Source organism: Engraulis encrasicolus, chromosome 8 (assembly GCF_034702125.1).
Source record: "Engraulis encrasicolus isolate BLACKSEA-1 chromosome 8, IST_EnEncr_1.0, whole genome shotgun sequence".
NCBI lineage: Eukaryota > Metazoa > Chordata > Actinopteri > Clupeiformes > Engraulidae > Engraulis > Engraulis encrasicolus.
The window spans coordinates 7127395-7154068 of NC_085864.1; the positions used below are offsets into that span (position 1 = coordinate 7127395).

At 41.8% G+C, this 26674-nt stretch overlaps 1 protein-coding gene across 1 annotated transcript in view; it reads left to right on the plus strand.

The window, feature by feature from the left end:
* Positions 1-561: 561 nt before the first annotated feature.
* Positions 562-26674, plus strand: part of LOC134454109 (SR-related and CTD-associated factor 4-like) — a 37366-nt gene continuing 11253 nt past the window's right edge. Inside the window, exons 1-16 of the mRNA XM_063204901.1 lie at positions 562-742; positions 3936-4019; positions 4146-4190; positions 4430-4591; positions 5063-5198; positions 5822-5961; positions 6266-6766; positions 7200-7282; positions 7442-7508; positions 7950-8216; positions 8489-8568; positions 9519-9751; positions 10639-10739; positions 17336-17449; positions 17822-17978; positions 18293-18432. Of these exons, the coding sequence (XP_063060971.1) occupies positions 713-742; positions 3936-4019; positions 4146-4190; positions 4430-4591; positions 5063-5198; positions 5822-5961; positions 6266-6766; positions 7200-7282; positions 7442-7508; positions 7950-8216; positions 8489-8568; positions 9519-9751; positions 10639-10739; positions 17336-17449; positions 17822-17978; positions 18293-18432 (2340 nt within the window). The 5' untranslated portion in view covers positions 562-712. The remainder of the gene's footprint in view (positions 743-3935; positions 4020-4145; positions 4191-4429; positions 4592-5062; positions 5199-5821; positions 5962-6265; positions 6767-7199; positions 7283-7441; positions 7509-7949; positions 8217-8488; positions 8569-9518; positions 9752-10638; positions 10740-17335; positions 17450-17821; positions 17979-18292; positions 18433-26674) is intronic.

Genomic DNA, 26674 nt, shown 5'->3' on the forward strand with positions numbered 1-26674 from the left:
TAACACTAGAGAGGACACCGCAATTTGCGACAGCACTGGGAAATGGCAGCAGGAGCTTCCCAACTTCCGTAGGTAGTGTAGGTAACTTCAGGCAATGCAAGTCAATGGAGAACACGCCCACCCCTGTCAAGAAATTGACTAAAACTGTGTAAATATGAAGTATAACTTTAATCAAAGACCAGATTTGAAATGTCAGGCTAAATATCTACTTAAATCATATGAGTCGATAAAATACATTTAAAATCAAATAATATATTTTATGATCATAGTTAGCAACACACTTCAACTATTGTCCTTCTATAGTGTGTTGATGGACATTTTCTCATGATTAAGCCATTTTTGACAGAGGTGAGCCTCGTTCTCCGTTAATTTCCATTTCTCTGATCTACCTACAGATAATGGCCGCTACAGATTGCCGTAAAAAGGGGGGCGGAGTCCTCTCTAGTGTTATTTTCTACCTCTATGGTTTGAGAACTGTGACACTGGCGTTGAGATAGAGCGCCATCTGGTGCAATATGCTGGGCACTGAACTAGCCACTTGTCTTCCTGTCCGTCGGCGACATGTTCCTGAACACAGCCCGCTTTGGAGGGCACATGCGAAACATGTCGTAGCGACGAAAATATTATGTATTTTCAATAAGGTTGTAAGGATAAATGAAAAACTGAACAAGTTTGCAGAATACGGTATCGAAGCGCATCTTTTACGGTGACCATGGATGCAGTCAACGCGTTCAACACGGAGGTTTGTGATTCTATTTTTTCTGGTGTTGCAGTGTCTGCTAGAAAGCTAATGTTAGCTGTCGGAGAGATATTACAGAACTAAATAAACTGTCCTAAGCTAACACGGCATACGATGATCCGCCTGGTGGTACACTAACCATTGCTTTCATTCCTGGGTGTGTTTTTACGAGATACATCAACTGGATATCGGTTTATTTAGTTTGAGATTTCCAACCAACCCTAGGAATGCAAGGCTAAAGTGACTTGGCTAGCTAAAGTGCTAATTATTAGCCGCGGTTGTGGTTGTCGCTGGCGGGTTTGCTTGCAGGGGTGGACGTGTTTTAGTGGGGTTAGCTGCTATTGATGATTTACAACTTTTGCCATGACTCCTAAAATGTTCCACGGGTATTGGGGCCCAACTCTGCTGCTGTAGTTGGTAACGTTATCCAGTTGGCTTGTAATCTCTGGTGCCACGTATATCTAATGTTTACATACCTGATCTGGCTAACGGTAGCATTAGCTACATTATTAAAACACAAGTATCCTCTCGCTATGTTGAGAGCTATTAGATGTTGGTTCACCCTTGTGGAAGCAGGCCTTTTGGGTGCGAGAAGCCTTGTGCAAGTATGTTCAACTGCAGTGTGCAGGGGCCAGGGGGGGCAGGTCTGGTAGGCCTTGTATCTGGACAATGGTTTCACAGAGTACATTACACGGCAGCTCACGTCTTGCTCTACAGTAGTTATTATTGGTGGTAGATAGTCTGCATGCACAACACATCAGCTGTTTGTCCGGTCGCTTTGCTTTGCGTGAAAACAGGAGCGGTTGATAAGGAGCCCTGACGTTTATTTTTGTTATGTTGTTTTGTTGTTACATCGTAGGCCCTAGTTCACGTCTACTTTGCACGTCTGTTGTGAAATGGGCTAGTAATTTCGACAAATTATTAAAAGCTTGATGTTCATTTCTGCACGTTTCCGTTTCAGTGCTGTCCATAAGTAGCCTGTTTTCGCCCCTCCCCAGTCTGTCCACGGGTTTATAGCCTAAATCTAGTGAGACACAATACCATGACTGCAAATAAATGACAACAGTTGGATGGCAAATGCATACGTTAGGCTACTGCTTTGTCGACTTCATTCAATAGGCTACTCTTTGCAGCAGTCTGTGTTGCATGACACTTCAGCATCATCTCATCCAGTCAACTGTTAAACGAAATACAGGTTGCGCCAGGCAGGGCAAAAGTTAGCAGAGATGGCTGGTTAACTCGGACATTAGCCTAATTTCGCAAATATTGTATAGCCTAGTTCAGATACACCGCGCTCTTCCCTGTGGTGCGTCTCCAGTTGAATAAAGGTGAGCAAAGTGGATCGCACTCGGGTTCTTCTTTTCTTCTTCTTCTTCTTCTTTTTTTTACATAGCAGCAAAAGTGTAGACAAACGTTTTGGCTGCTACCTTCGTCAGTGTCTCCACATCTGCTGCTATGTAAAAAATAAAAAGATGAAAAGAAGAACCAGAAGTGCGATCCACTTTCTCACCTTCTAAGTTATTCAACTGGAGACGCACCACACGGAACAACGCGGTGTATCTGAACTAGGCTATACTACTTCTGCAACTGAGCCACACCAGCAGCCTCCAATAGGCCTATGTCCTTCGAGACACTAAGTTAACAGACGCAAGAGCCAAAAACTTTCACCTTCAGCGCAGCAGAAAGAACAGAAAATCCTACTATTCCGCAAATATTGGATTAAAAACCGTGAATCTTGACATGAGAAAATAGAGGATAGGCTCAACGATGCACTAACGAGATGCAGGATACGAGTTTGATAGCTGTAGGTTATCTCTCCAAATGTTCGAGTTTGGCACTGCGTAGCCTGCGCTCTCTGGATATTCTCGGTTTTTATCAGGCTATTGAGCGATTTTTAGTCATGCATGTGCAGCGCAATGTTTTAGTCAAAATTTGGTAGGCCTACAGTTCCGTGCACTTGGATCCTCTGAAGGCACGATATGAACGCACAAATGTGTCTAGAACAACATGCCATAGACGGGAATAATGACAGCTGAGGATTGTAGGTGAATATGGTTACATTACGCGCTGCTAGACATCATGGATTTAAATAGCCTACTTGTCTGTTTAGGCTATCTGAAGCACGTCATGCTTCTGCATCAGCCTATATGTCGGCTCTGTCTCCAGTGCAGACTTCAGTTTGGTCCAGTTATGATCCTCTCCTTTCTAAGCACGTTATGAACACAAAAAAACGTCCGTGTAGGCCTAGTTGTGTAGCACAATAGGCTAGGCCTATATTTCATACGAAGTCATGACCACGATTGCATGAACTTGATTAAATTTAATTCAAAATTATACACGAGGTCATGTATAAACTCAAGCAGCACGTCTTTCATAGTGAATGTAGCCTAACTAATTTGGTTGGACATAGGTTACAATTAGCCTAAAAAAACAAAAAAAAACCTAAGCCAGCCACACAAGTTTTAATCATTGTGCCGTCTTGTCATGTCGTTCAACCTTGCATGAATCAGGTGGCTCTGTCTGCAGGCACTTGATTTTGTTCACAGTGGCTGTATTTCTCACGTCTATGCCATCTAAAATATCAAACGCATTTTGATTTAGTGCAGAGACCACGGCAACATAAAGTTATCATATTAAGTTGCCCAGGGCGGTCGGTTTTGTAAAATAGTGCGTGATGCTGCTGTTAAACGTTGCCTGGCTGTTTCTCTGACCGGAGTTCTCCCAGCGCCAGCGTAGCAAATGAATTTAGGAAACGTGATTGGTTGATTCTGCGCTGGTGTTCGATGATTGACAGTTTGGCCACGCCTTTTTAGGAGACCAGAAGTACTTGGTTGGTGAAACATTCCATCCTATTGTTGACGTCACCAGCTGGCTATCTTTTTAGAACAGAGAATCTTTGATTACACTACATGTCTTCCTAAATTAACCAGCGTTTACTCTGAACTACAGGCATATCACACAACTTGTTATGGAATCGCACTGTTCCCCTTGCTTTGTCCAAGCTCCTTAAGACCATAGGTTCATTACTCGCTTGTGTAATGATGAAATTATTATGTAAATGTTGTTGACCTGGGTTGAAATGTGATTCTGCCACCCGTTTTAAGTGGGTGTGTACTGACTGTATGGATGGTGTTGGCCTGGAAGATGGGAGTTGTCCGTGCTGATCCTCCTTCCTGTTGTGTGTTTCTCTGTACAGTTATTCTCCATGATTGACATGAAGCCCCCCATATCACGGGCTAAAATGATGTCAATAACAAAATCTGCCATAAAGGCCATCAAGGTACGTTGAACAGACATTTACAAGGAATGTAGCAGGATATATATTTGGTTGTATGATGCTAAAGCGCTTGTTCATCATCACTGATTTACCCCCTTTTTTCTCCATTTTCCTTCTCTGTGTACACAGTTATACAAGCATGTTGTACAGATTGTGGAGAAGTTCATCAAAAAGGTAGGCCAGCCATGTAACAGAGACACTGCACATTCCACCACTATTGGTCTCAGTTTTTGACACAGCAATTAATGTGAAATTCATTCATCATCCTTCACAAATGTTTTTGTCATATATAGAAGTAACCTGAAGGATGATGGAAACTGTAGATAGCACAAATTAATAGACTACTAAAGACGCTGTTGTTGTTTCGAAGTGTGAGCCTCATCTGCTGCCCTTCTCTGTCATTGCTCCTCAAGTGTAAGCCAGAGCTGAAGGTGCCAGGCCTCTATGTGGTGGACTCCATTGTACGCCAGTCTCGCCATCAGTTCGGCATTGACAAGGACATGTTTGCCCCGAGGTTCCTCAAAAACTTCACTGCAACCTTTCAGAACCTGTACATGTGTCCGCCAGATGACAAGGTGGGTTGTTTGGTCAGATGCGCTGAAGCTAACACACGGTATCCTTGACACTTTTAGAAGGAGATTTATAAGGGTGGTGCAACCACAGCTTAAGTGTGACGTTGGTGCATTAATGGATGGTACAATATAATTTACATGGACTGAGTGTTTTGTAAAGAATTCACCAACTGTGATATTAATTCAATCCACAAAATGGAGGGTTATATCACTTCTAGTGATTGCACCACTTTACCTCTGCTACTGAAAACGTCAATGGCCCATATACTGCATATTGGCTGAAATCAGCCGAGAGTGGGACTGTAGGACGTTTAACATTTGCTTGGTAGTGCATTAGTGCTGGTAAATTGTAAACCATGATTTCAGGCATAGAATAGTGTCAGTGCTTTCTGCTCCGAATCCATTCATACAGCATAAACTGTAGAGAGTGTCCTAGAAATTAAAGTGTGCGCGTGGGTGTGTGTCCTAATTCAGAGTAAGATCCTGCGAGTGCTGAACCTGTGGCAGAAGAATGGTGTGTTCACCATGGACATAATACAGCCTCTGCTGGACATGGCTACCGGCAACGCAGTGGCACCGCCAGTCGTGGAGAATGGCCTTCCAGACGCAGGTACTCAAAAGGGCGCTCATGAGCATCACTGTTACATTAGTATGTGTAGTGCGCAGTCTGGAAACTGACAGTAAACAACATTAATTTCATGAGGCTATTTTGTGGAAAATCTCTGTTGACTATGACTATGGTAGCATTATAGCATGGTAAATACAGACTGTGTGTGAACTTATTTTTATACCACAGTAGATTTTGATATGCATAGGCAGATCATTTTTACACTTAACACTGATGTCTGATGTGAGTGTGATACGCGCATATCCATCCGCCTTCAACCTCCTCACCTCCGTCAGGAGTAAAGACAAACCAAAATAGACGATAAACATTACATTTCTAGTTTCGAGTATTGCCACAGCAAGATAAACACTTAACAGCAGCAACATCCTACTAAAACGCATCATGCTAAAACATGACAAAACGACATGATAGCATTACATTACACTTTAATAATTGCTAAGATGGCAGGACAGAGGATTGTAATTATTTAGACATTTCCATTTCTTTTTCTGTTTTGTTAGGTCTGTAAAGCGCTTTGGTATCAACTATGCTGTGTTTGAATGTGAGGTGTGTAGAAAAAAAAAATCACTTGACTTCACCAGACTAAATTGTCCGTTCTTCCTCAGCCTCGCCGCCCGCAGCTGTTCCAGCCGAGGCCGCGCTGCCCGTCACCAGTGCCTCCATAGTGCAGGCCCTGCCCCAGTTGCAGAACTCCGGGGCCCTGGCAGCTGTGGCCCAGCTCTTCCAGTCCTCACAGGGACAAGAGGTGAGACGCGCACACACACACACCCTAGCAGAAGCATGGCTGCTTTTGTACTGGTGTATGCAATGTTGTTTAATGCTAAATATTAAATTCACCTTGACATAATATTTATTTCTCCTCAGAAATGTGAACTTGAGCCACATGACCTAGACAAGTCAGAGAGTTTTGATGACTTAAAATGTGACAAGGAAAAATTAGGAATGGCTTGTGATTTGAGTTTTCACCATTAACTTTGCCATATTACGTTCATAGCCTTGCTGCTGATAGGGAGTTCAACCTGCAGTTTTGTGCGTTTGTGCCTACCCAGTTGCATCATATCCTCCAGAATCTGCACCCGTCGCAGGCCTCCGCGGTCCAGGGTGGAGCCGGGCCAGTGGCAGCCGGACCTGCCATGATGATGCCCTCTGGTCACCCTCTCCCACACAGCAGCCTCCCTCCCCCTGTCATGGGTCAACAGCAGCCACCCTCCACCATGCCCATGACTGTTCCAGTCACTATGCCTGGCCAACCCATGCCTTTTGCCATGGCCGGCCACCAGCCGATGCCTGTCCCAGTCACCATGGCCGGCCAGCCTATGACTGTCCCCGTCACCATACCAGGACATCCTATGGGTGTTCCTGTCACCATGGCTGGGCAGCCTATGACTGTTCCTGTGACCATGCCTGGTCAGCCTATGACTTTTCCAGTCACCATGTCTGGGCAGCCCATGACTGTTCCCGTGACCATGCCTGGGCAACACATGACTGTTCCAGTGTCTGTCCCTGGTCACACCAATCCCCCCACCGAGCAGAAGAACTCCTTTGCCAAGGTACAGCATTGCATTCACCCTCCTCATACTCTATCCTCCATAATTTCCAACTTTTTGTTTTTATTTATGTATCTGTATAGTAAGGATAATTCTAATGACATGTTGTAATCTTGTTTTGCCCAATTGGGAAACTCCAACTCCATACTAATATGTATTTGTCTGAGTAGTAAGTGTTACTTGTATTGCAGATTAGATTATTAATTTGTGTCAAGCTGAGCAGTAGGGCAAGGATTCAATGACATGTTTCTTATACACAGAGTTACAGGGTGGAGTAGGGCTTATGTGTTTTTTTCCTATCCTGTATTTTGCAGAGATAGGAGGAAAGTTTGGAGCGCACTGGTAGTTTGAGGATTGTAGTCATGAGTTTATGTTGTTGTTGTTATTATTTACCCAAGGTTTGTGTTTTCACTTACCTTTCCCTGCCTTTTTTCAGAAACTCCTGGCTCGTTTTGACTATGACGATGAACCAGAGCCTGCAGAAGAAGTGAAAGAAGAATTGCCTCCCGCCATGCCTCCGTAAGTTTTCCGTCAATTATGGACACTTTCGAAACCAAACATAGACCTTCCCTTGACCTAATTGGACCAAAGATATGCTAACATGCTGATAGCTTTTTTGGATCAATGACTCAGTTTTGATTTTTAATTGCCTTGTGTATTTATTTCTTTGAAATACAGGAATGTGCCGCTCAACATGCAGCAGCCGATCATGTACCCTCAGTTTGCTGGACAGATGGCCAATCAGGTATGCTACACTTCCGTTGTGTGTGTGATGTACATTCTAGGCCTGAGTGTGTGTGTGCTCAGTAATCTTATAACTTCCATCATGGGGAAATAGCTTTACATCTGTAGTAATGTCTCTCATCTGATTTTCCTCTTGTGCTGTTGACCTGAGGGGGTATTCCAAGAACCTGGCTGCGTAGTAAACCACTAAAGTCAACCTTGAGATAGTGGTAAATCATCTAATAGAAGAGCCTGGAGTCCTTTCTTAACTAAATGACACTTGTGTGCTATCTATTAGATGATTTACCACAACCTCAAGGTTGACTAAGTACTGAACCAGCTTCTTGGAATACTGCCCTTTATCATTTGTAAATATTTTTTGTTGTCTTCTGGAATTATGTAAGATGTATAGTTTAACTCATAGTGTGCGTGTGTGTCTGTCTGTCCGTCCATCTGTCCTTAGCCTGGTATGATGCTCATGCAGGGAATGGGGCAGCCAATGATGTCGCAGCAGATGACCGGTGTTCCTGGTGTTGTTCCCGGCATTCCCGGTGTCACTGGTGTTGTTCCTGGTGCTGTACCCGGTGTTGTTCCGGGTGTCTCTGGTGTCGTTCCGGTTGTCACTGGTGTTGCTCCTGGTGTTCCTGGTGCTGCTCACTTCATGCCACAGATGCAGATACAGATTCAGGCTCAACCCGGCGGCTCCCCAGCAGCACCTCAACAGCCTCAGGTGAGCGGAGAGACACACACACACACACACACACACACACACACACACACACACACACACACACACACACACACACACACACACACACACACACACACACACACACACACACACACGCCATCAAGGTCTCAGGCTTGTTCCCTGAAGTTTGGGGTGAGGGGAATGTACTGTGGAGGAGGTGCACTGTTTCTGAAAGGATGCTTAATTGTGCTTAATATTCAAGACTTAATATTTAACTAATATTAAAAACTTTATTCTCTCCAAAATCCCAGATGGCTGAGGTGGAGGCGGAGCCATCATCAGGAAGGCGGGAAAGAAGGGACGACACTCGCAGCAGAAGATCACGATCCAGGTTGGAAATATTAAACACTGTAGAAGCTTTCCTGTCAGATAAAATCTACAGTAAGCGTTGATTGTAATGTTACAATCTATAAGCTACCATTGTTTTTGGGTCCTATCATCACTTAAAAGATTGTAAAGTGCAATTCAAGAGGCTGTAAGTTTTACAGTAAAATAACTGGCTAAATTACAGTTTGCACACCTTTTTTGCACTAATCTTAACATTGTGCTGTCTGGTTCTCAATTCTGATTGGCTGATATTCGTTGTGAATCGGGCACAAACCCACACCATTCCAAATGAAGATTCTATACGCATCTAAGTTAGACCCAGCGCATCTACGTTGGTAATGAGAATATGTTGCAGTTGGGTGTAGGGAGTCTGCAAGAAGAGCACATCTTTGCACCATCTGTGGTTGGGGTATCAGTGTGATTGCAAAGACGTTTAATTCCTGCAATGTTTATCGCCCCTTGCTGAGTTGTTGTAGCGAAGTGTGTGTCTGCGAACGCAAGCGCGCCCAGTAGTGGTTGCCGGGGTATCCAATCACTTCCTCAACTTGTCAACTGAACGACGCGGGGCAAATTAATTGCTATCAAAGCGTTTTAAAAGACATTTGGTCAGCAATTAAGTGTAACAGAGTTAGATAAGCAATAAGCCACTTGATCCCATGGGTTGTGCTCTATTGTCAACAGGTAAGGGGACGTTCCCCACTCCCCTTACCTGTTGTAAATCGAGCACAACCCCCGGCCTCTCGTGGCTTATTGCTTAATTGTTATTTGATTATATCAGCACTTTGAGATTGTACAGTGTTAATACAAATACAATGCATATTTGTATTTAATCAAGGCTTTATTGTGTAACCAAGGCTTTATTGTTGGACCCCCTTGAAAACGAAATGATTCATCTCAAGGGGCTAAAATTGAAATTGAAATCGAAGTCATTTCCTGTTCATCTCCCTCCTGCAGATCTCCTCGGCGCCACTCCCCCTCGCGCTCCCGAAGGTCCCGCTCAGGCTCCAGGGAACGCTCCTCCCGCCGGTCACGCTTCCACCGGTCTCGTTCCCGCTCCCGGGAACGCCGGTCGGACCGCCGAGACAACCGCTCGCAGCGCTCCCGCTCGGAAGAAAGGAAGGAGAGGGAGAAGGAGCGGGAACGCCGGCAGAAGGGTCTACCCCCCATCAAGAGCAAGACACTCAGCGGTGGGTAGTATTGGCAAATCACTTCTGTCACGTTACTGTGGGTGTCATGTCGGGGGTCACGGTATGAAAATCTAACTTTGTGGTTATTGTGACCAAACGTATTTCCAAAAAAGATGCAAGGAGTGCTCATTAGATTTAAAGACAAAACTATATACAAAATCCTGTGTTTAATGGCACAATACATGAATTGTATTTTTGGAAAAAAAAGGTTTGCACACTCCTTTTGGATTTTTTCCTTCTTTATTTTTTTTCTTTTTATTCATTCATTGGTAAGCATGACGTTTCGACCTCTCGGCCTTCCTCAGTATGCCTTTTTTGTTTGTTCATCACCATGGATTGGGCACAAGTAACTCTCTACAAGTACAATACATGAATTGCTCATCGATTCTCAGTTTAGTCCCAGTTTACATTAGGGACCATGTACCATTGAAGCATAAATGTTGCCATTTCATGCCTTGTAAATATGTTATTTTCCGAACACTGTGCTCTCCCTTCTTGGTGAATATCTGAAGTGTCTGAGCGATGTAGAGACTAGATTGAACTGCGCCTTTTCTTTTTAGCCTTCAATGGTTGAATTAAAAAGGGAAAAAAGAATCAGGTGAATCTATTCCATACACAGGATTCAATGCTACCAGTTGTAAATGGGTTCCCCACACCCAAACATTTTTTTTTGTTCTTCAACTTGCTACCAGGTGGAAGTTTAGGGGGGGAGTGTAAATCTGTGCAGTGATGCTTTAAAATGTTTCATCACTCTTGTGCTTCAAACTTTCCTATACAATTCTCCTCTCTCCTCCAAGTAGCCAGCCTACCATCTTCTTTTGATGACTGTTGTGCATTGAGCATCACTACATTATTCCTGTCTGATCTCCCTTCCTGTCCTCCTGTAGTGTGCAGCACGACGCTGTGGGTGGGCCAGCTGGACAAGAAGACGACTCAACAAGACATCACCCAGCTGCTGGAGGAGTTTGGACAGATCGAGTCCATCAATGTAAGTCCTGGCTTTCCACTCTTTTCATTGTTGCGTTAAGGCAGCCACCTTGACAACAATCGGCTCACCTGGCTAGCTCTGAAAAGCTATAAATTGCGAATGGGACTTCTGAAGTTGCTTTACAGTACATTGTATGAGCTATTTATTTTGGTTTGTTTCATATCAAATTTCACCAAGAAACTGAAAAACATAGCCATGGCAGTTACACATGTACCTTTGTCTTTCCAATTGTCTCATGTCTCTGATACCATCTTACCATACCATCATGAAGTCTTTTCTGTGCTTTTCACCAAGATTGAAGCCTCAGACAGATTAATTTCTGAATTTACAGTCAGAATGCAATTAGTCAAGCTTGTTTTTGAATGGACTGTTACTAGCCCATTGGTATTTTTTAGCCCAACGGAAGGAAGAGTGTAGTGATATTGTGTGTGCATCAGCCCTAAAAGCTACTAACTTGACTGCTTAACAGCTATCTGTTCACTTCAGGTTGTTTCTTCTGTATGCTCAGGATCCACAGCAAGATTCCTATTGAACTTTGTGCTTTTGTTGTCATGGCCACGGCATAAAAATAGCGCCATGGGTGAATTCTAGCACCTTTTTATAGGTGATATCCTCTGTCATCAAGAGAATCACAACTGCTTTTATTTGATTGGTTGTTTGGTGGCTCTTTTGACCAGTGGAAGCATGGAAGCATGTATGTGGGAAAAGGTCATAAAAAATGTACAGAAAGACATATTAGGATAGGAAATGATATCAAGATGTAAAGCGCTTGGGCAGCAATGCTTTAGTTTAGACTCATGGATGATGCTTATCCAGAAGAATGGCTGTGTAACCGCACATTTGGTGGTAAAATCAACAGATTTTGTATTGATATGATCCTCTTCATCGTCTGCCCTTATAAGAAAAGTCTTTTACTTTTTTTGTGATAAAGGTTCCAGGCTGCACAGTGTACAAGGCTCTTATATTATATCAGTGTGCCCTTTACCAGGGTTTAAAATGACTATTTTTAACCAGAGAATAGCTCCTCTATGTTTTCAGTGGTCAGTATGCCAGGATGTCACAGAGGGAGGTCAGCTCAGGGGTGCATTTCTGGAAAGCGTAGTTGCTAACTATGTTAGCTACTTTGTTGGTTGCAACTTGCAATGCAATTTCCCATTGGCAACTACCAAAGTTGCTAACTGCTAACAACTACGCTTTCCAGAAATGCACCCTAGGTTGGCTGGGTTGTAGAGGCGGGGGAGGTTGATAAAGCCTGGCCCAGGCCCCATGTTTTGCTTGTAAGCACTTGAACTTTGGCCAGCATCTCAGGTATACACACAAATATGTAAGGGTTAACGTTCGGCGAGAAGGTCGCTACCGTGGAATAGCAGCACGACAGAGAGAATCTTTAGACCCCGACGCGGAGCGGAGGGGTCTTGTTCTCTCTGAAGTGCTGCTATTCCACAAAGCGACCGACTCGCCGAAAGTTAACCCGCTTATTATATGGATATACTTAGATGATTCACACATGGCGGGGACATTTCTTTAGACCTATTTAATGTTAAGATTGTTGCTGCGCAAAACAAAACAGTGCCGTTGTGGAACACCGCTAGGCAACAGCTAGGTAGCCAGGTCAACAGGTGTTGTCTATCACAGCAGCTGATTAGAGTGACAAAAGACCGGACCCCCTGCGGAGTGATATGAAACTCGCTTTAGCCACTGACTTGTATACAAGCCAGTGGCTTTAGCAGTGAACGTCTTGTTGCCATTGACAGCGGTAGCCAGGACAACGGGTGCTGTCTATCACAGCAGCTGATTAGAGTCTTGTTGAAAAGTCGCTTTAGCAGTGAAAAGTCTTGTTGCCATTGACAGCGGTCTGTTATAGACCAACCCGTCCGTTATCGAAAAATAACAGACGTCCGAACGTTGGGGAGCCCCGTTGAAATGAATGGAGCATTCGACAGATGACGTCACAACCATATAATAAAACTGAATAATAGGTTAGTCCACAGGGGGGTTGTGGACTTTAGGGACTTTGCATGAAAACAGGAAAACCACAAGTGAAGATTTCACATAATTTCATGAATTGGTTAGTAGCAGCATTCGCTTCCATGACATATCACTTGGATCATCGGGGAGTTGGGTATCGTGACCCTACATTGACCCAGAATGGTGTTTTGGGTGCATGGAAGACAATAGGTGATTGTACAATAATATCCAGTGTTGCCACATTTTGCAATGATTGTCATTTTGTGTGTTCTTACTTGATATAAAAAATAAGCTTATCTTTAACTGTGGTAGACAGTGATGCATACTTGATACTTTTTGATGTACTCTTCCACATGTGACATGCAGCTGTGTTGTAATGGGTAGAGAGGTGGACTGTAGATCACAGGGTTGCCGGTTCAAATCCCGCCTCTCCCTTCACCTCCTTCCATGGCTGAAGTTTGACTTCGGGTTTCTCGTGCCTGCTGAAAGAGAGCTGCTATGCCATCATTTATGACTCTCTTTGACCGTAACAGACTTGTCGTTATTGTCTTCGTATGGTTTTGATATTTATGACACTCGGACTAATTGTTGATGTACCACCTGTGCTTAATATAATTGTTATAGCCTACAGTATTGTGCTTTTCGTGTGCTGTTCTGGATTTACTTTCATGTGTTGAAATCACTGGACGCTTCAATGTATAAAAAGGCAGTTTTGGTGTGACTTACCTGCAAATTTTGCGTCTGTCTTTGTTTTGCTATGTGGTGGTGCTTACCATCTGATATGTTTTGTGGTAGCATATGGATTATGATTTCCAGTATGGTTGACCGACATTGTATGAGCGGCATTGTATTTGTCATGGCTTAATCATGCTGATAGTTAATTTAGCCAACTGAGCTCAGCTAAAATGGTTGTTTTAAATGACCATGATGTGTTTTCACAGAACTGCTTGGTTGTGTACTGAATGATATTGATTCTATACAAAAGACACAGGGATGTTTAAGAGCAAATTTGCTTCTTTCAGTCAATTGCTGTTTAATTCTTATACTTGTCTGAATCGCGATGTTAAAAAGTGAAGCCTGCTTATCTCATCATTACATACTGTCACATGGTTATAAATGGCAACCAGGACAGGATACATCCACACATCCTTCATACAATCTTGTTTGCACTTCCTTTGTGTTCACTTAATTAAGGAATTATCTTGTTCATCTTTTCATCAGCTAAATTGTCCTTGTCAGGGCATCATCTGTACATGATGTCAAGTCTTAATTTGCTGGAACAGATGATTTGCTTCTGTAATCAGACGTGCATAGTAATGATCTTGCTTCTTAATTAGTGGCATTGGCTAATAGCAATGTTACCCTTTTTAATTCACCTAAAAACATAAAGGTGCAAAACTGGTAACTTAACTGGCCATTTATTGTGTCCTTAATTTGCCAGTTTGGGCATCCTCTCCTACTGTATTTGTATTTCTTTGGATTTACAGAAAGACGGAGAACAAATTAAGACAGCTAGTGCAGTAGACCTACATTAATCAATCCGCTGATAAATGTGTACGTAGGCCTGGGCGATATGAGAAAAACTTAGATTTCGATTATTTCTCCCCAAAATTTTCGATTTCGATTTTAATCACGATATGAATAAAAACATTTTTTTTTTAATTATTTTTTTTTCCAGGGGAGGGGGGCATGAAGGGCGTGAGACATAAACAAGTGTATATTGTATATTCAATATAGCCTACAAAATATCTATAAAGGAGGAAAATGAGAGATAAATGCCTAAAGCAAATATCTTTAACCACAAGAGGGATAACTGTCTAAAACAAATATCCTTAACAAAACTAAAGGTGCAATTGCCTATAGCAGGGGTAGCCAACTCAATTCAAAGTCCCTGAGTCCCCCAGTTTTTCCAAATTCCTCCCAATAACACACACCCACAGCAGGTATTTAGTTTCCATTGACTGGATGGGAGACAGGATGGAGCACTGTGGGGTGATGTGCCTGCCTTGTTCTCATTGTCACCCTTAAGTATTTTTTTTTAATGACATAAGATTATCTGTTAGCCTATATTTGCAGACTGCATTCATAAAGATGTATTTCTTAGTGAGAAAACCAATAAGCCTGAAGATAACACTTTTCAAACAAATGTTGCTTATTATGACTTTGTTTATGCAGCTCTCACGTGCATAATGAGAATCAGATGCAATAATATGGACCCAACAAAGAGGACATCTCAGGTTTTGTCAACAAGAAAATGGCACATTTGATGCAATGTTGATTAAATGCAACAGCCATTAATAAATCGTCAAGTTGCTCATAACTTTGTTTGTAGTCAAGAGGGGCTTAGCATTCCAAACGAACTATTTGGGGACTGTTTAAAGGTGTGAAAAGCACCATCAAGCAATTTGTTTTTTATTTCCACTAGTTAGCTGCCAGCAGAGCTCAAACACAATTTGCCTTCATTTGTGTTAGCCACTAGCTAGTAGCTAGTGCAGCTACTGCTAACCCAATTCGAAGTCCTAACACACTGTTTGCAATCAAATGTGGGCCATTACTTTCAAAAACAAGGCATAGAGAACTGTGTAAATAATTTATTTACAGGCTCTGGGACATAGCACACTTTTGCAGAGCCATTGAGGTCACCCCCCCTGCATGCCCCTTTTGGTGGAAGACGAAAGACCTTCTTAAATGACTCACGTGTAGACTCAGATTAAGCTTTTGTGTGTCTGTCAAAGTTGTCAACCTGCTAATTATCAATGTGTTGAGTAGTCCAAATGATCTGATGCAGTTGCTTTCTCTGTCTACAAGTAGGATTTCTATATGAATTACATGACCCAAGTTTACAATTCAGGTCCATATTGTCCCCCATTTTGAGGCGTAGTGCACAAAAGCCACATGCCGTGACATCACGCCGGTTATGCATATAAACTAGGGGGGCATTAGGGATCCTTTGGGGCTGAAAGGGGTGGGACTTGATTGTAAACAGGGAGCAATAGTCTTGTGTTTTTTTAATACTATGGGGGGCATTGGCAGCCTTATGATGAGGTCAAGGGGCCGTTTGCTGAGAACCACTACTCTAAGATAAAGTTACCTTTCCACGAGAGAACTGAAGCCACATATTTCAGCGAAGGGACTAAATGCAGTACATTTAGTGGATATGTGGTCTATACAATGAGCTTGCTCGTATTTGATGTAGAGGTGCTCCGATCACCATTTTTTGGGTCCGATCACCGATACCGATCACCAAAAATCTTTATCTGCCGATTACCGATCATTGCCGATCACAAAAATGATTTCCTATTTTTTTTAATAGCCTATTAATTATCCTTATTGAATACCTTTTCTGCCCATAAACCAATCAATCTTAATTTGCACATGTCTATTATTAGGCTATTATTATTATTATTATTATTATTATTATTATTATTATTATTATTATCTTTCAGACTAGTGTTGGTAATACAGTCTACAGTATTAATCAATGTATAAGTTATTGCATAGAATAACTAAACTATTTAAGATTGAAATGAAACTGAAACATTACATCAAATAGTCTTCCACATACGAGAAAAAAACAACCTGTCGCTTTAAATGAGCAGCCTCGTGAGGAGAGCCCCTCCCCTCTCTGTCACCGTCCACAGTTGCAGACAGTGCTCCACTACCGTTCTGAATCTCTCTCTCAAGTTTTAACCACATCTGTCGCCGTTTGGTGTTTCAGCGACTATCAAACTAATCGACTGACTGCCAATTACAACTTTGAAAACAATAATTGACATGTTTGTGCTGACAACGTGAAGTTGTCGCGTGCTGACCAAGGCAACTACACAGGTTATAACGTAACATGGCTCACTGGCGATTCCCTGATTGACGCTCCCAACCCAGGACGCTCCCATTTCATCTCGCTCCCACTAGCCAGACTATCGGTACCACCGCCATATGACGGAGCCAGTTATCTTGTTGATGTTAGTTTTTTGTTTCTAACCCTAACCTTAACCCTAAACCTAACCCTAACCCTAACCCTAAATTGCTTGTATGTGGCAGTATATGATAATACGTGAAATATAATCGGGTGGGACCGCACGTCCGGGAGTGATAGAAACACCTGGGACCGCACGTCCGGGAGCGATCTCAGTTGGGAGTCTCCATCCCCTTACCCTCACTGGCGAGTACTCAATCGCAAATTACATTGTCACTCAGGTAAACGGCGCATGGATCGGAAAATCAGATCATTGTTGATGCAGATATGGTTATGAATGGTGGAAATGAAGGGGGGGATGGCGAAAAGTTATAGACAAGCAAAGATGCCTTCTTTTGGTGCAGTTGCAGCTGTGCAGAGCCAGCGTCTACATGCAGCGCCAGGTGTAAAGGCAAATGGTTGCGTGAGGAATTTAATATCTCTCGATCGGTTTTTTGATCGGCATGTTTTTCCGATCACCGATCAGGCTATTTTTGGCCATTATCGGCCGGTCATGATCGGCAGCCGAGCAATCGGAGCACCTCTAATTTGATGTACTATGTGAAAGTAGGAAAACTAAATGTAGTGCGTCTGTTTGCAATCTGTTATATGATGAATAGGGTGCACATGATAAAAAAGGCCTGATGATATTTCATGTGTCTCTCCTCGGCAGATGATTCCTCCAAGAGGCTGTGCCTACATCGTCATGGTGCACAGGCAGGACGCCTTCAGGGCCCTGACCAGCCTCAGCAGGGGAACCACCAAGGTCAACCAGAAGGCCATCAAGGTAGGCGCTCAGTGGCCTCGTTACGGCTACTGCTGCTTGGCAATTAAAGAACTCTACTCTCCTTCATAGCATGGGCCTAATGTTTTACAATTATGCAAAGTGCATGTGTTTGTATTCAGATTGTGATAAGTGGCTCTCAATTGCAAGTCTGATTTAACATTTTAACCTGTAATCGTTGTCTCATATTAACTTTTGAGGCCGTATAGAATCTCTCTCCATGAGGTCCCACAGGTTTTCATAAACATATATAGTGTTGGCTAACTTTCATATAATGCAGTCAGCGTTCTGGGCTTGATTGAAGTATGAATGTCTCTCTTGCAAATATTGCCAGACCTTATTCATGATCTGCTGTTCTCCCTCCCTTTTATCCAGATCGCCTGGGCGTTGAACAAGGGCATAAAGCCTGAGCTGAAGAAGCTGTGGGACGTGGAGCGCGGAGTGACCTACATCCCCTGGGAGAAGGTCAAAGTAGCCAGCCTGGAGGGCTACCGGGAGGGAGGCATGCTGGACGCTGAAACCTTGTGTCCAGGTAAGGACTGGTGTTAGGTTTGTCCCTCTAATTATGGATGAAGATGTGTCTCACTTAGTTATTCAATTTATGAAATTTCGCCTTACATTTGAGAAATATGATGCATGAAAATATGTTGCATAAATTACAATTGACTTGTGTTGAAGGAAAACTTTGAGCACTAACAGATGTGTTGCCTTTTTTTCTTCCCTGAAATGTTCTTTTAATGTGTAGTGTTAATATGGAAGTATTTATAGTTTTTTTGTCATTTGCAATCATCGTCAGTGAGTTGATGACCAAGAAAATTCATGTTATTTAATTTATGTCTCCTATAGACTGGAACAGTTCTGTGAAAGAGCTGACCAAGCCTGCGGGCGCAGCAGCAGAAGCAGCAGCAGCGGCAGCGGCAGCAGCAGCATCAATGGGCAGCCCAGACGGACGCAAGCCTGAGGACAAGCCAGTGTCTACTGCACAGGTAAAAGCTGACGGGGTTCACATGGAGCCCCTCAGGAACTGTCTTGTCTTCATGTACTGTCTAGCTCTCTCACACATTTTCCTATTTGTGGCTCGCGTTGCTTGCTGTTGGAAGGAGTTGTGCTTTGGCTCTTTGGAGTTGCGTTCTGAGTATTTATTAAAGCAGAAACTCACTACTTCACTCTCACTACCTTGTTGTCTAACCGCATATTACAGGTAGCTGCAATAAAAGAAATGCACCAAGTCACTTTAAGTGAGGTAGGATGGTGAGGGCGTTATGCCATTTTTACAGCTAAGACCAAAGGTCACTAAATAGTCTTCTCAGGGATATCATAACATTTTTGATGGTTTCAAAGGAAACTAACATTTATGCACTGTACATTGTGTACATGTAGCTTTCCCATTTAGAGGGCCCTCTCGATAGGTAATGATTTGAAGTGAATTCATTCTTATTCTGAAAGCATTTTTGCACCATGAGTGGCAAAGCACAAGTTTGATTGTGTATTTGTTGACTGTTTTTTTACAACGAGGCTTGAATGGGTGTAGGACCTGGTATGAAAAAAAAATCTAATAAAGTTTTTTAACTGACATTGCATAATTGGTCGTCCGACTATTTCCCAGTGAAACGTTCTGTATGTATTTTGTTTCAACTGTGTTTTGGTGGAAGAGAATGATTGAAAGGAAAATCTACCTTAGCACTATTTAGTAGGCCATACACGGATACAAATTGTATCTTGCAGTGGTAGGACACATGCAAAAATGTTACGGCATTTACACATCAATTTGCCAACCAAAGCAAAGGACAAGTTGATTGTGAATGTGTTGAAATGCCATGTTCTCCTTGGGCGCTTTTGATAAAGGCCCTTACTATATTTCACGGTGGCATTGCACAGCTTTCGATGGCTTGCCCAAGCACAGAATTTGTGAACGTCTGGATACTTCTACTACACATTTGCCACACCAGGTGAATGCAAACTGTAACATGATGAGCAGTTGGAATCACAGTAAGGTAGGAGGCACAGACAAAATACCAATTTGGAACGTTGCTCCACATTCTGGATTATTGTTGGTTTCTGCACCTGAGAACAATGGCTGCCGGGTAACCAATGGCTGCTGGGTAAAGGGGAACCAATGGAGCTCCTTGGTGGAAGTGGACTGTGGAGGCGGATCATGCAGTGGCCTTGGGAGAGCGCGTTGGCCATGGTAAGGAGCGCTTCAGTTGATGTCTATTTGGACCTTTTGCCGTACTAAACTATACAAAGCATTGCAATTTTTCGTCTTTGACAATACATGCTGCCATGCCATCTCTCATTTGTTGCCTAATTCACCTTTGGCTAAGGCCCGCCCTAAAGTGCTTTTTGACCAATCATAGCGCAGCAAAAGGACGGCCTCGGACAAACCTCGGACAGTTTTGACAGCGCTCCATTGAACTCAATGCTGAAATCGCATGTTTTCAAGTAGTTAGCGAGATACTGTCTTATTATTATTAAAATATGATTGGAAATTGTGCCTGGGGTATTTGTGACAAAAGTGCAAGTTTCCCCGCGATGTAACAGGTGGTAATCGCTTTCCTGTTTACCTAAAACCAGACTAATATTAGCAGCTGGATAGTCTGCCTTGAAGGGTCTCGGCAGCCTCACACTCGACTAGAAAGCACACGGATCAAAGACATAGGCCTACTTTGTGTGCTCCGATAATGCCACCATCTCATTCGTGTCACTTTTCAGTAAGTTTGTAAGCAAACCACGAACCTGTTTCAGAGTAGGATTTTTGATTTCTGACCTAATTAATGAAGAAACACCACTAGGTCACGGCAGGAGTGTTTTGACTAGCAGCTGATGGACGTGATTTTGTTAAGCTACTGAAGATATAAACGCCAAACGTTAATGTTACACATTGCTGTGGTAGCTTTGAAGATGACTACATCCACCACGTTGTGTGATTTCGTTTTCGTCTAGCAAGTTTGAGTCAGGGCTCAAAAGATATACGAGCGCAGCTTACCATGGTGCTGGTTACAATGCCTAGGCCTATCGATAGTGTGAGAAGAGCCCATAACACCACTGTGATGCATCGCATGACAGTTCAGAAAATAAATACTTATATTCACAATACTATGAATGCCGTTTTTTATTTATTTGGGGTGAATAACTGCTACGATTTGCAGTCGCTGCATAAATCACATTGATATCTCAGCATTGAAAGTTTATCCGTCCGACCTAGCAACTGTAACTAAAGAGGGCGGGGCTTAGCCAAAGGCGAATTACATGTAAGATAATTTGCCGGCGTATCTTCGAGAGCAATGGCTTGGAATTGGTTTCAATTTCATTCCCTTCATTTACAATGCATTCGGAAGGCAGATGTAGAAATAGTTTTATAGAAAACAACAGCTTATCAAAATTGTACCTTAAGCAGCATGTAACTCAAAACGTATGTTTGAAATACATCTCCTTAGTGATTCAGGCTATGTATTTATTTATTTGAGGCCTTATTTAAACAAAACCATTGTTAAAGGTGCACCGTGTAATATTTTTAGTAGTTCATTTCCAGTATCCATGCTGCCCACAAATGTTACTTTAAAAAAAAAAAAATACTCAACACCACCATCAAATTCTATAGTAATATAGTAATTCTAAAGTATTCAATATGACTGGAAAAGTTGCTCTTTTCATGCATGAAAAGTAGGATCTTCTCCATGGTCCGCCATTTTGAATATCCAGAAATAGATTTTTTTAGATGCACAACTTGCTGTTCTTTGGTCATACTAGTAAATAGTAGTTAATTGCTTAGTAAATATTCATGAAAAGATTGAATTTGGCAATGAAAAGCATAGTTGCAATACCTATTCTGGCCACAATCTTACACAGTGCACTTACATGAAGAAGAATAAAATTGTTCACTGTGACTGTCAAATATTAGACCTAGTAGGATCAACAGATTTTTTTAACCAACCGTCGGAATTAAAACAGATGCATTTTTAAAATGTGGATTTTGCTTTAGTAAAACATTAGACTGTGGTACAAGTCATTGGGATAAAATAGCCTAAATAAAATAAAAATAAATGAAGCACCGTACTTGGCCCACATTAAACTGTCTTCTAAGTTAGTGTAACATATCAAATACAAGTACATTTTGATGAACATAAAACCTTCCCATAATGGTATTGAAAATTGGATTTTACTATAACAGAAAGTAGTTTAGCAGTTATAATAATGGAAAATGGCTCTGTACTGATGCTTTGAAGTGAGGATGGATGCATTGAAATTATACCATGTGTAGAACAAACACCCCTCCCCCAAATCCACTCCTCCAATCTAGCCCTGCACCCTGCATTGTGTACCTGTGGCCTGTCATTCTGGCATGAAGTAGGTCCATCTTTTAAATGGTTTGGAATGTATATTTTCTACAAAACATTCAGTGTTCATTATAAAAGGTGGCACACTCATTTACTTATGAGCTATATTTTCACGTTTCTTGCCCATAAGAAAACACATCTTAATTCCAAAACAAAATAAGAAATGTTATAGGATAGTATGAAAGACAGTTTTTTTTGTTTGACATTCAACTTTGACAGACATGTTTTGAAATCATCTTGTTTTGAAACACAAATGGAAATTGTGCATTTGGTCATCCTTGGAATGAATCATGAGGAAACTGCTGAGACGGTCAACCCTGCTCTATGTAAGCGCATGGATATGACTTTCCCCCTGTGTGGAGACATTCAAGATTGGTGAGTTTTGTTTAGCCTTTGCAGTGAGTGAGAGGAGGGGTTGTGTTTTAAGGCCAGTACAGGATTTGGGTGATTTTGTGTGGACAGACTGCCAGCGTATCTATTTAAATAGAACGGGCTACTTATGTCAGCTAAAGCGTAATGTCAAGAAGAAATAGTTTAAAGGAGAATTCCTGCTCATTTCAATATTCAGTTCTACTGCTCAAGCTACCGTTGACTTGTCAGTATGCAAAAAATGTGCCCTGTTCTTTTCAATGTCCTGGCCATTGTAATGGGGCATGACTTGTTTATTTTGAAAAAAAAAAAAGTTTTGTCAACCGACACCATACAACACAACAACTTTTGGGGCTATTTGGAGCATATTAAGAGCTCGGAAAGAGCTGAAGTCATGAGTAGCGTGAGTAAGTGACCGTTGAATTTGGCAGGATTTCTTCTTCAAATCAGTATTCTAGCTGCGTTGCGTACAAGCAAAAAAGATTTTTGCATCTTTATAACAAATAGTTTATATCAATCCGAACACACACTTCATCCTACAATCAGCAAATAGACTTCTTAATTAATGAGGCATTTTTATTTATATCACTTGCTATTATTTACTACTATGTTAGGCATTTTGCTTTTCTGACACTATTTGTTCATGTTATGCACAGCTGTTAACATTTTAAGGCGTTTACTTAATGTGACCAAATAATTAAGACCTCTTTCAGCACTGAAAATCTTATATATCTTGTAGTACAACATATTTCTCTGTGTTTCCTACCTATTATGTCCAATATGTAACTTTATTATCCCGTTATGTTTATGAACACCACAAAATAAAATGCCCGATTGTGTACAAATAAGGTCAGATCACACACACAGAGTAATATCTTGGACATTAACTTGACAATTGTGGTTTATATTTGAAGGAAGCACCATTTTAGGTTAGACTGAAAGCACTTGACCAAATCCTGCCTAGGAGGGAAGTTCTAGGACAGGGCTATTCAAATGGAGGCCCTGGGGCCAGATGTGGCCCTTGGATGGTTCTGGGCCCCCCATAAGGTCAGAACAAAAGGAAAATAAATATGTGTGCCATCTGTGGCCGCATAATTTGCGATCACTAACATTTCAGGTTGGGGATATCTCTACTATGCATTCACATGAGAGTGAAATATTATCTAAAACAGTGTCATAGATAGACCATCCTAAGGCTACTAAGAAGTAGAGGAGCAAATATCTATTCTGTCTGGAAAGCTATCCGCTTGTTTCACACCCTAACCTCAGACACCGTGCTGCTCGCAGTTATACAGATTCTCGGCCCCTTCACTGGATGGCATTTGAAAAACTGGCCCTCTGTGACTTTTAATTGAATACCCCTGTTCTAGGTTTTGATTGATTCCTCCAGGTCCTCACCAAGGTGAGTCACTGTGAATACAGAATGTTTGTGAAACATCACTTAAGAATGGTTGAAACACTTGAAACACTTTGATGTTGCACTGGGACCAAAAAAAAGTTAATCAGGGCACATGCTCTACATTGGTACAGTCAGTGCCACGTGTTTCCCCATTTGTACACAGTGCACTCCTGCATTTCATTATTGCTAAAAATGTCAGGCAGTAGTGGTTCTACAAGATAACAATCTTTCATACTCACTTGTAATGGTAATTTACAATTTAAAATACTGTACATAAGGCACCGCGGTTCGTTCCATGTATTATTTTTCGTTACATGTGATCTATTTGAGGAGCTTATGCTCCTTGTCTTGGCAGAAAGACTCAAAACCATGCACCAATTCAAAACTATGCACATTGCATAGCGAAGGGAAAAGGACAAATGCGCCTCCGTTCATCCTTCCCCCAGGAAGTAGCCAAATAGGCTTTGCTTGAGCTTCCTGGGGTTGGCTGGAGCACCTTGCCGACCTAGCTGGGTCCTGGATCCGCTGCCCGTGTCCTACATCGGATGCAGAGGTGGGGGTAAGGGTAGGCATCACCCCAACTACACTCTGAGAAAAGACAAACAAATCAAAAGGGTTTGGTCCTTCCCGTCTTGTGTGTATTCAATGTACTGTACTTGTTTCATTCTGATTTGGCGTCAGTGGTCAATGTTTGGTTATTGGAAGGGATAGTCTGGCAAGGACAATGCCATCTAGGGGAAAGACATTGGTACTGTCAGACATTATTGAAACACAAGACAATTTGTCAGTGTAGGACACCGTACTGCCAAGTGTTTAGGTGGGTTTGTTGGCAGAGTATTTTCCCCAAACACCTGTTGAGAGGGGTTAAGGTTTTCTTTGACACTAAAAACTTATGTGAATGTGATGAGGTTGCACACTCATTTTAAAAGAAAGGATATTTAATCTATTATTTCTGTTCAACAGATTTTACTTAACAATTTAGAACAGTATTGAATTTATAACAGGAACGAACGTAATATTTTTTTAGGGCTTTTTGTGCCTTTATTTCCGACAGTACAGTGGAGGAGAGACAGGAAATGAGTGTGGAGAGAGAGACTGGGAAGGATTGGCAATTGACCCTGGCTGCAATCAAACCAGGGTTGCCGGCGTAGCAACCCAGTGCCTTACTGTTAGACCTCGGCAGGGCCATAACATGAGCATACTTCAGCAAATATTTTGCAATTACATAAGACATTGTAATATTGTTGGTGTACTATAGGCTAATTTAATTAATATAATATTTTCAATATGAGGCTTGATAGTGGTATGCATATGCATTTCACCTCTGCCTTTTGACTTTTGAATGGAATTCTACAAGGTATTGATAAATCAAACGGTTAAATCAGAACAAGAAAAAATACTTTGACACTGCTCAGTATTCCATGTTTGAAATATTTCCCTGTAAACCCATTTCAATATGTACCGTAGTGCCTCCTTCAGGCTGTCACTTTGCAATGCTGACCTTGCATCATGCTATCTTCCTGCAAGAGTTGTGTAATGTAGGACCTTGGAGAACGCATGGGTTTCTGATTTCCCACATCTCACATTCACCATATATTGCATGAAATGTCTTCATAAGATAAGATAATATACACTGATATTGATATAGTATTAAACAATCAACACAACACTATGTCTTCAAACACCAAGAAGCCTACAAACAGGTGCGTTTCAGTAATAAAACATTTGTTAGAGAGAGAGAGAAAAGGACAATGTAGCTTTCTATAAATGTTATGGACGTCAACAACTCCACTGCCTCCTAAAAATATTTTATTTGTGTTTATAATCCCTTTAATGAAAAATAACAAAGAGCTGATTTGTTCTTTCTCCAACTTTCATATTGTTGTACAGAATATTTCACATAAGTCTTCCTTCATACATCAATTGTAAAAGGAAATTAGTTTTTATTTAGTACCAAATATGTACATTTGAACCCAAATCAAAGCATGACAAACGCGCTGCAATAACCAGAACGGTAATAACTAATGTTGTCACAGTTTTGCACATATGTTGTTAACTGTTTTTCTGTCAGTGCAATGTTTAAGCCATAGTGTATTATAAGATGGGGCATGGGGGCATGTATTTCTTGACAGCATTTTTTTACACATAACTAGACAATTTAGTATTCTTCCTAAGTCATTGTGATGTACTGGAATCGGGTCATTTACTCTGCCAACGAGTAGTGTGGTTATCAAAGGACCTTTTAGAAGTTTTACAAGTCTTTCATGCAGAGGGGTCAGTTGTCCCGGGCTCCGGGGGAGGGGGGTTGGGGGGTACTGGGTCTTCATTACATTGTATGTATTGGATGGGTGGCCGGGGGCATCACTGATGAATTTGTCCAGGGTCTGGCCAAAGCTGTCAGCAGCCCTGCATGTGGTTGTTAAAATGATTCCCCTTGTTGTGGTGTTTGTTATTTGTTTTTTTTCCTCACTTTTAGTGTACATTTGTGTCTAGTAACTAGGATTATAGAGAGAACAGGATAGTTGGGAGACAGGGTAGAACTGGGGAATTAACAAGGCTGGATTTTAACCTGGGTCTCCATGGGAAATATGCTACCAGTAGATTTCCTTTCTTCTCATTGTCCTTGCTCTGTCTCTGTCTAGTTTCTCCAATAGCTTTTACTGTGCTTACTTTAGGTTGGGAATATTTATGACCTGTACGAACATGGGTTTCTGTAATGCTTTTCCCCATTACATTAGAGAAAGTCTGATCTTTTTTGTGATTTAAGTAGAATACCTTATTCTGTCTGATCGATGCTTAAAGGTCCTTGGTATCCACACCACTTTAGCTAATAAATAATATGAAACAGATAGGCCTACATACAGTACTTTATTTTCTTCACATATGTACCGTCATGTCACAAAATATTAACATTTCTTAACAATATTAACAAGGGTCATGGTCAGTTACTGCTGTGTCAATTGCAATGTTGCAGATGAAGTCTCTTAATCATGTACTTACAGACTTTAAACGCCATAGGTATTACATGACATGCAAAGTGAACTGAACTGGAGTTACGATGGACTGTATTTCAGATGAGAAGTTAAAAGAAGCAATAAATAAACTAACACACGCATGCACACA